The sequence below is a fragment of the Bufo bufo genome, chromosome 8 (genome assembly GCF_905171765.1).
Source record: "Bufo bufo chromosome 8, aBufBuf1.1, whole genome shotgun sequence".
Classification (NCBI taxonomy): Eukaryota; Metazoa; Chordata; class Amphibia; order Anura; family Bufonidae; genus Bufo; species Bufo bufo.
In genome coordinates, this window is record NC_053396.1 from 21,668,993 (window position 1) to 21,679,089 (window position 10,097).

The 10,097-nt window shown below is 50.5% G+C and overlaps 1 protein-coding gene across 7 annotated transcripts in view; it reads right to left on the reverse strand.

Moving 5' to 3' along the window:
* IKBKG (inhibitor of nuclear factor kappa B kinase regulatory subunit gamma) overlaps positions 1–10,097 on the reverse strand; it is a 33,072-nt gene that overhangs the window by 17,521 nt on the left and 5,454 nt on the right. For 3 of the 7 annotated variants that reach the window (XM_040442027.1, XM_040442033.1, XM_040442032.1), the window contains exons 1-3: positions 9,778–9,882; positions 4,679–4,893; positions 1,875–2,113 (exon numbers count right to left, since the gene is read on the reverse strand). In XM_040442027.1, the coding sequence (XP_040297961.1) occupies positions 1,875–2,113; positions 4,679–4,862 (423 nt within the window). In that variant the 5' untranslated portion in view covers positions 4,863–4,893; positions 9,778–9,882. Of the gene's footprint in view, positions 1–1,874; positions 2,114–4,678; positions 4,894–6,335; positions 6,359–9,386; positions 9,435–9,721; positions 9,883–10,097 lie in introns of those variants that run through there. The other 4 variants (XM_040442028.1, XM_040442029.1, XM_040442031.1 and 1 more) reach the window with 4 other exon arrangements.

A 10,097-nucleotide genomic window follows, 5' to 3' on the forward strand; every position in this document is an offset into this window, starting at 1 on the left:
AAATGTGCTTTTATTGGAATATACTGCCCAAGAAACCTATAGGTAGCAGGAAGGAGAAGCGTAGGGTACACTCACCACCCAAATCTCAAGGGCATTTGAGATAAGCTGGTATCTGTGTGCCAGGCCTTTAAAGGCGATGGGTCACTTCAGCAAGTGGCATTTATCATGTAGAGAAAGCCAATACCAGGCACTTACTAATGTATTGTGATTGTCCATATTGCTTCCTTTGCTGGCTTGATCCATTTTTCCATCACATTATACACGGCTCGTTTCCATGGTTACAGACCACCCTGCAATCCAGCAGCGGTGGTCGTGCTTGCCCACTATAGGAAAAGACACCGGCCTCTCTGGTGGCCAGGACCAAGGGAGTGCGCATAGGCCGAAGCTTTTTCCTATAGTGTGCAAGCGCGACCACCGCTGCTGGATTGCAGGGTGGTCGTAACCCCTGTATATGAGAAGCGTATAATGTGATGAAAAAATTAATCCAGCCAGCAAAGGAGGCAATATGGACAATCACAAGACATTAGTAAGGGCCTTGTATTAATTTTCTCTACATGATAAATCCCATTTGCTGAAGTGACACAACCCCTTTAAAAAGTTCCCCTTCCCCCGAGACTTGCTTGGTGACAACCGTTCTTCATATTAGCTCTTTTTACTAGCTGTGCTGCTGCACCCATTCAACAGAATGGCATCAGCCGTGCAGTAACCAAGCCTGGCCACTGGATGGAGCTGTGTAGTTCCAGCCTTCAAAATAGCTGATTGGTGGGGCTGTCAGGAGTAAGCACCCTGCCTATCTGATACTAATGACCTATCCTAAGAAAAGGTCATCAATAAGTAGGTACTTGAAAACCCCTTTAAAGATATGGAATTAAAGGGGTTTTCATAGGATTCATATATTGATCACCTATCCTCAGTAGAAGTCATCAATATCTGATCAGTCGGGGGTTCGACTCCCAGAACTCCCACCGAACAGCTGTTTGAGGTGACAACAGCGTTCCAGTCAGTGCTGCAGCCTCTTCTATGTCAGTGACGTCACGTTCATCGGTCACATGATCTAGGCGCAGCTCAGGTCCCATTCAAGTGAACGGGCCTGAGCTGAAATACCAAGCATGGCCACTATACAACGGACAGCGCTGATCGGCAGGGAGGGCCAGGTGTTGGACCCCCACTGATCACATACTGGTGACCTATCCCGAGTCTTGGAAGACCCCTTTAAGAAGTCCAAAGCTATAAAAAAAATGACAGCGGAGCTGTGGCCTTTTTCTTGTTTTTGAGAAGCCGAAACTGCACAATCCTAAATCCCTATTCACACCTGCCTCTAAATTCTGTCCATATCAAGTAAGCTCCAGAATACAGAGTCAAGATTTTTTTTGTGTGGACCTTTTCCCACATTTGAACTCTCCCCATAGAAGTCAATGGAGCCTAAAAGGACAGATGCAAGATACGGACCAGTACTATCTTCATATTACAGGTCCATATTTGTGTCGGTGGGGTGACCATATAGATGAAAAATAGTCATCAAAGAGGTTTGGCGCCATTCACAAGGCCAGGAACCGCTCCTGGTGCAAACACCACACACGTCTGGAGACTCATGGTCCTGACAGATGCCAAGGTTGGTGTCCCAGCTACCACCAACACAATGTGAACAGCACCTAAGACTCTGTTCACACTTGTGCTCCAAGCCTCTGTGGTTGGTTTCCATCAGCCAGTGCCGTTACAATGCCAGAAACCCAGACCATACTAGAAGTCAATGCCAGATGACGGGGAAGATGCAGTGTGAGGGTCTTCAGGTCAGTGTGAACAGAGATTTAAAGAATAAGGTAGGTAGCAAGTGCAGGGTAAAAGCACAGAAAGAAATGTGTAAGGGGCAGTACCTCGTTCTGTCCTTCTCTCATGTCCTCCTCGTCTCTGGCCATCAACGCCGACAGATGTCTTTTCGTCTCTTCGAGGTGCCCTTGAAAGGAGTCCCGCTCCATTGTTAACCTCAGCACCAGGCTCTTGGCTTCATTGAACTTGATGGCGATGAACTCCCGCTCTTTCCTCTGCGCCTCCTGGAACTCCAGCATCTCGCCGTGTCTTGTCCTGAGCATGGTATTACTCTGCTCCAGAGCCACTAGGGGGCAGAAGAAAAGCACATGGTCACCAGAGAAGAGAGGGGTCACAGAATACAGAGATGGGTGTTCTTTACGCATGGAAACCACCAGTCACCCGATTAGTTTGCAGTGGGGTCCATATGGTTCCTTCATTTTGACGGTAAAAAAATAGCGCTGCATGCGGGACCAATATGACAATCTGCGACAAGACTCTGAGGGACCTGGGAACAGAGCCTCGCAATCGGGACCCTGAGGGACCTGGGAACAGAGCCTCGCAATCGGGACCCTGAGGGACCTGGGAACAGAGCCTCGCAATCGGGACCCTGAGGGACCTGGGAACAGAGCCTCGCAATCGGGACCCTGAGGGACCTGGGAACAGAGCCTCGCAATCGGGACCCTGAGGGACCTGGGAACAGAGCCTCGCAATCGGGACCCTGAGGGACCTGGGAACAGAGCCTCGCAATCGGGACCCTGAGGGACCTGGGAACAGAGCCTCGCAATGGGGACCCTGAGGGACCTGGGAACAGAGCCTCGCAATGGGGACCCTGAGGGACCTGGGAACAGAGCCTCGCAATGGGGACCCTGAGGGACCTGGGAACAGAGCCTCGCAATGGGGACCCTGAGGGACCTGGGAACAGAGCCTCGCAATGGGGACCCTGAGGGACCTGGGAACAGAGCCTCGCAATGAGGACTCTGAGGGACCTGGGAACAGAGCCTCGCAATGAGGACTCTGAGGGACCTGGGAACAGAGCCTCGCAATGAGGACTCTGAGGGACCTGGGAACAGAGCCTCGCAATGATGCAAAATACTTACGGGGGAGATTTATCAAGATGGGCGTCACCTGCGCCAGTCTTGATCTCCTGTGCGCCAGAGTGAGATGCACCTAATTTTATCAAGATGCCAATTCGGACTACAGAGGCCCCACCTCTTTCTTATTAGCCTTGCCCCATTTCTCGCTACTTTAGAAAAGTGCCAAGAATCTCAAGGAATCGCAAATCTTGGTGCAAATATGGCGTGCACCAGAATCGGTGACATTTGACGCCAGGAAGCTTATTATGTCTCCCCCTTGGTGCGACTTCTAAAGGGGTTGGGGGTCATTACCCAATTTTAGAATCAAGGAGGACAGGAGACATTCATCATTACACGTGGCTGCCTATAAGTTGAGGAGACGAGGAACCAGAACTTCCCCATTGAACTTATGAAACTCCACAAGCCCTCCATCCGTCCACGAGGTCAGCGCAGAAACCTGCTCCTCGGTGAGAGGGTCCCCTAACCGGTCCTGATGTTCTTGGGGAAGGGATGGAAGGGGAAGTCCAGGTCATTTCTGGTGTTACTAGGACCAGCCTACTGATAATTACCTTTAACGACTCTTACCTGCATTGCTCCATCGTCCCAGATTACAAAACAAGGAAGTTTAATGGGGTTGTCCCAAGAGTAGGGGCTGGGTGAAAGGAAAAAAAACAAAAACAAAACACACTCACCTTTCAAAATGTTCCACAAATACGGTTCCGACCCCTGCAGCGTTCACATGACCGTCATTGTGCCGCATTATACTTACGACCACCAACACCAGTGACTGAGTGACATTCACAGCTATTTCCTGGTGTGTTGAGAACAGAAGCAGGAAGTAAAGTGCAGCAGGGACCCCTGCACCAGTGGATTGGGGGGTGGGGGGGGGACGACTATAAAACTATAAGTAAGAGGAGTGCAACAAGGACCCCAACACCAGTGAGAGGAACAGTGAGGAGACTAAGTGGAGTAAAGCAGGGACCCCGGCACCAGCGAAGGAAAAGTCAGGTGACTATAAGTAAGTGGAGGGCAGCAGGGGAACAATGAGGTGACTATAAGTAAGTGGAGGGCAGCAGGGGAACAATGAGGTGACTATAAGTAAGTGGAGGGCAGCAGGGGAACAATGAGGTGACTATAAGTAAGTGGAGGGCAGCAGGGGAACAATGAGGTGACTATAAGTAAGTGGAGGGCAGCAGGGGAACAATGAGGTGACTATAAGTAAGTGGAGTGCAGCAGGGACCCCAACACCAGTGAGAGGAACAGTGAGGAGACTATAAATAAGTGGAGTAAAGCAGGGACCCTAGCACCGGATCAGTGAGGTGATTGTAAGTAAGTGGAGCGCAGCAGGGACCCCAGCACCGGATCAGTGAGGTGATTGTAAGTAAGTGGAGCGCAGCAGGGAGTCCAGGACCGGATCAGTGAGGTGATTGTAAGTAAGTGGAGCGCAGCAGGGACCCCAGCACCGGATCAGTGAGGTGATTGTAAGTAAGTGGAGTGCAGCAGGGACCCCAGCACCGGATCAGTGAGGTGACTATAAGTAAGTGGAGTGCAGCAGGGACCCCAGCACCGGATCAGTGAGGTGACTATAAGTCAGAGAAGTGCTGTGGGGACCCTTGCAGTGAGGTCACCATACCAGTTCTGGTATTTTTTGCACGTGCAGCCACGGGGACAGCTTTACTTCTTGCGCTGGAATATCCCTATACGCTTACAGCAGGTAATATTACATCAAGTGATAACGAAGTGAAACACGAGGTGCCGTTTTTGCCTCGGGGCATGAAGATTTACATTGTTCTGACCTCGTAAGTCCTGGTTCTCAGCTCTCAGGCGTAGGAAGGCATCGTGATTACATATTTCGGGTGGAATCGTTTCTGGCTTCCCCAAGGACATGTCTCCAGAGCCTCCAGCACACAAAGGACCATAGCTACCGGCAGAGCCTTCGTTGGGCTGCACCATCTTGGCGGTCTGCCCTAGGGCGCTCATTCACCGCACAGAATCTTGCCAGGTCCCCAGTCTGCATGAGAAGAAGAAGGAGAGAATAAAGTCAGCTCACGATCCAGCGCCCTCTTATTTCCAAACAAAACATTTAAAGGGTTTATCCCATGATCGATGTAAAAAATGAAAATCAGACATCATACAGTACATGACAATATCTAACAAAGCTAGAACCAGCCCTGGACCTCACATGGATCCAGAGATCTCCCCATTCACTGCTCTGCTAGATTATCTTCAGCCTGCCAGTACAGGGGGCGTGTCCTTTCCGCTACAGCTCTCTACCTGTAACTGCTATAGCTTCTATGGCTGGTGGCAGTTGAATATTTAAACTGAGCGTGTGCGACCATCTCAGTGAGGTGGACAAGGAATAAGGAAAAGAACGAACAGCAGGTGGTGCTATACAGATACATTTTATTGAATAACTCAGAGGCTAGGCAAAATTTTTAATGACATGTAATTACAAAAGTATTCAGATCCAGGTGCTGGTTTAAAAAATGTAGAATGTTTTGTGACAACCAAAAAAAATAAAAAAAGCGCCACTTGTCGTCCAATGCACGCACTGACGAAAGCCAGCGGATGTCACCCCCGGAGTAAACACATACGTTACGATCCGTGTTCCTTACTTCCCATAGGCTTACAACAGGTCTCATGTTTCCGTTTTTTTCCTGAATAACTTAGGCTAGTTTCACATTTGCAGCACAGCATTCCGGCAGGGTTCTCCAGATCCGTGAATGTAGCCTCAGACTACTTTCACACTTGCGTTGTGTTTTGTGATCTCAATACCGGAAGAAAAAAACGTTTCCGTTTAGTCCTCATGCATTCTGAATGGAAAGAGATCTGTTCAGGATGCATCAGGACGTCTTCCGCTCCGTCAGCATTCCGTTTTGTGACCGGTCTAAAAAAAAAGAAAAAGGAAAAAAACCGATCCGGGACTGAAAACTATATAAGTCAATGGCAATATTTTTTTAGGAGCCTAAAAAATGTAATCCATCACACATTGACTTTCAATGTATTTAGTGACGGATCCTTTTTTTTTTTTTTCGTTTTGATTTCACACAACCGCATCCTAACGGAACAGATGCGTCCTGATGTGCAAAATCAAAACATCTGCCGGATCTCAATACCGGAACTAACAACGCAAGTGTCAGGGGAGCCTTATTCTGTCAAAAAGAAACAGAAACCTGACAGACGAGTACTAATGCAAGTGTGAACAGAGCCTCCAAGTGCAAACAAGAAGGGCTTCATTCACTGACAGCAAACAGAGCTCTTGGAAAAGGTTAGAAACTGAAACCCCAAAGTAAAAGAAAGACTCGGGTTGCGGAAAGTGATACACGCATGCCACCGCCGCCGGTGCCTACACACTGGCCACCGCCGCCTACACACTGGCCACCGCCGCCACCCTCATCATAGTCCTTAAAGAAGAAGATGATGAATGACCTGAAGCGCTGGACCACGACGTACCTTTTCCGAACCATCGGGTGCCGGACTACAAGACGTTTATCAGATTTGCTCCGTCAGCCTAGTCCTAGCTAGAAATGTTGGGTCAGCATCAGCGAGCGCACGGCCTGCAGAGCAGCTTTCGGTTTTACAGTCCTGCTCCTTTGTTCACTTCCTGATCCGTGGGCAGCAGACATGGCACACGTCCAGGGCTGGCAGTGAGGGCCACAGATCACACACAATCAGCCATTTAATGCAATTACTTTAGCTAAATGAAGCGTAACAATCATGGGCGAGTATAGTAAATAGGCCTCTACAGGAAACAGCAGACATGGCGGAGGGGGGCGTAATAACAGCGCAGATAACAGAGGCCAGGGAGACCGGGGAAAGCCTCTGCCGGACTGGACATCCCCTTTAAGTAAGCTACCATCCCTACAGCATTCACAAAATTCACATAGGACAATACCCTAATGTCCTTCTATTATCTGAATCCGCCCCTTTAAGAGGCCCTGTCCCCTCTCCTGACATGCATTCCCTATATATTCTTATGACTCTGTGTCGTGCTATTCCTCTATTATTCCTGCTAGAAGCTATGAACAGCCAGAAGTCTGCAGTGAGGGTATGCAGGGGGGTTGGGGGTCCCTGCACAGTCTTAGGCCTCGTACACTCGGCCATTGTGGGTCCGTGGCCGTATTGCGGGTCAGCAATACACGGGGGCACCGGCCCGTGTGCACTCCGCATCATGGATGCGGACCCATTCACTTGAAAGGGTCCGCAATCACTGAGATGCGGAACGGAAGCGCGGATCGGAACCCGCTCTACGGAGTGCTTCCGCTGTGTTTCTGTCCGTGCCTCTGCACCGCAAAAAAAAAAAAGAACTTGTTCTATTTTTTTTTTGCGGTGTGGACGGATCACGGAGGTCTCGATTCGTCGCGGCCGCCGCACGGACATTGCCCGTGCATTGGGGACCGCAAATTGCACTCCCCAATGCACGGAACGGACCCACAACGGCCGTGTGCAAGAGGCCTTACTCTATCCAGTCAGTGCGGCCATTGTCAGACTGTGCAGGGACACCCCCTTCCCCCAACTGGTTAACCCCCCTGCATACCCTCACTGCAGACTTCTGGCTATTCATTCATAGCTTCTAGCAGGAATAATAGAGGAATAGCACGACACAGAGTGATAAGAATAGATATTATTACATGGGGAAAGCATGTAGCTATTAAAGCAGGCATGTCAGGGGAGGGGAGAGGTCCTCCAAGTTACAAAATTTTTTCCCATACACTTTTAATGGCTGACACCCATTCCTGACTCCCCCATGAACATGCATCCTCGGTTCAACCGAGCAAAGAGGAGCGGGGTTTTTAGCCACTGCTGGAGACCACTACTGAGGGGTTTCCTGAAAATAAGCCTCATCAAAGGCCCCCCCCCCCCCCCTAGAACCCCCTACCCTATTGTGGCATATGGATATAACAGAGTCAGACCCCCTGACTCAGGACCCCCGCTATAGCAGGACTATCTCTCTGGAGGAAGAATCACGTCCAGGTGTAATGTCCCCTTTACCCTTATGCAGCAGGACCCCTGGACCTCAGGCGATCTTTCATGCGAGAAGGGGCTCATCCAAAGTGGACAATCCGAAGATAAAAAGGGGTCTACATGACATCGCTTTTGCAGATCAGATCTTGTCATCAGCGGGGATTTGACCCCATTGGACCTAATTAGACATGTACCAGGGTCTATGGTGGGATCCCCCATGCCGCTGGCGCCGCGGGGTCGGATCCCTCCCTTCACTATCAGGGTCAGAGATTTACAACACGCAGTAAATCTGCTACGAGCACATCTGATCAGGACCTACCTGGACTTTGCCCGGCCGCCAGCGCCGTCACCGAGCTGAATTTCCTTCTGTCAAGCAGTAAGAACTTTCTACCAGCCATTTCTTGGTTCTATCCGTTTCTGGGAAAGCTGGGTGACAACTTATAGGGCTGCGAATTCCAACAGGGACTGTCCTTAAAGGGGTTGTCCAGACTCGGAGCTGATAACCCCTGGAGTCTGAACATTAAAAATACTCACCTGTCCGTAGTCCCCCGTTCCTGGACCCCCCGCCCGCTGTGGCGAGTCACAGTCCTTTGCGGTCACAGCACTAAGGCCTGTGATTGGCCTTTAAGCCACTTCTTGGTCCTGTAGGGACTGGGATCGGCGTCGGGATACAGACAGGTCAGTGGGGGGGGACCCCAGCGGTTGTCAGCTCCAAGGTGCGACAACCACTTTAACCTCTGCTGGACTGCTAAATTTACCTACACACCTCACAGGATTGGGAAGAATCGCCATTCAGGAGACACTTACAGGCGGTCACCCAGCTTTCCAAGAAACCGATAGAGGAGGGCACCAGCTCAGGTGGTTTACCTATGTGTGTAGTCAGGGGCGGATGCAGAGAGCTGAGGGCCCCTGTAGCTTAGCATAGAACACGCCCCTTAAAGGGGTTGTCTCATGGCAGACGACCTCTGTCACTATGCCCCGGTAAGGCTTCGTTCACATCAGCGTTCAGCCTTTCCCGTTCTCCTACTCCGTTATAGGGGCAGGAAAAACGGAAAGGACGGATTCGGCACATAACTGAGCCTACGGACCCCATAGACTCCCATAGACTATAATGGGGTCCGTTAGGTTTACGCTCAGAGGAAGATTTTTGGAAGCGGAGATAAAAAATCCTGTATGCACTACTTTTGTCTCCGCTCCAAAATCATCTTCTGAGCGTAAACCTAACGGACCCCATTATAGTCTATGGGGGTCTATGGGGTCCGTAGGCTCCGTTATGTGCCGAATCCGTCCTTTCCGTTTTTCCTGCCCCTATAACGGAGTAGGAGAACGGAAAAGGCTGAACGCTGATGTGAACGAAGCCTTAGCCATAGGGACATAAAGGTGGGGTCCGCCTCTACGAGCCTGGGTGAAGAGCAGCTCTAAAAGGGGTGATCCCTGATGGAACAACCCCTTTAACAAGCCACCATTCCTTTATATGCAGAGCGTGACGGTGAGGCCCATTACCTACTGGGCCCCTGGGTAGTGGGTACAGTCCCTTACCTGGTATTGAATTCGGCTCCACTCCATCAGACGGCAGCTACGGTCACTCTACTGTCTAACTGTGATGAAAATCCACCTATTAGTCTATTTAGAGGCCCCTACTTTACACTGCAGCACAGTATATTCTGACATAGGTGTGGCGGTGACATATGACAGGTCAGGAGCGTCAGCCAAGAAAGCAACTTACCAATATGACGGCACCTATGGCAATGCCCATCCCCTACCCCATGCAATAGCCCTGGCAGTGCCAGGCATAGCTGATTAGAGGGAAGACCCTCTCAGTATCACACCACATGCCTATATACAGTGAACAGAATTCCTAGCTCATGACTTACCTACCAGGGGAGAGGCACTGGAATAAAACAGAAAGTGACACAGCCGGGCCACCTACCTGCAGATGTTTTATCACTTATTTCCGTGTTATTTCCCAGCTGCATGACGTCATTACGAAAGGGACTTTTTTTTTTGCAGCGGAAGTGGGGAAGATCCTTCGTCGACACGGACGGAAGTGGGGCAAGTTTCCCTGCCTATCATACCACATACTCTCCTGATGCCCAGTATGCCCTCTCCTGATTGGTTAGCGGCTGCTTACGCGTGGTCTGATTGGTCCAGGCGGGGGCGCGGGCACGGTTCCACGCCTCGTCACGCCGCTAGACCCGCCCCTCTGGGAAGGTTCTGATCGCTGATTGGATAGGAAGTCGTAGGGGGGGG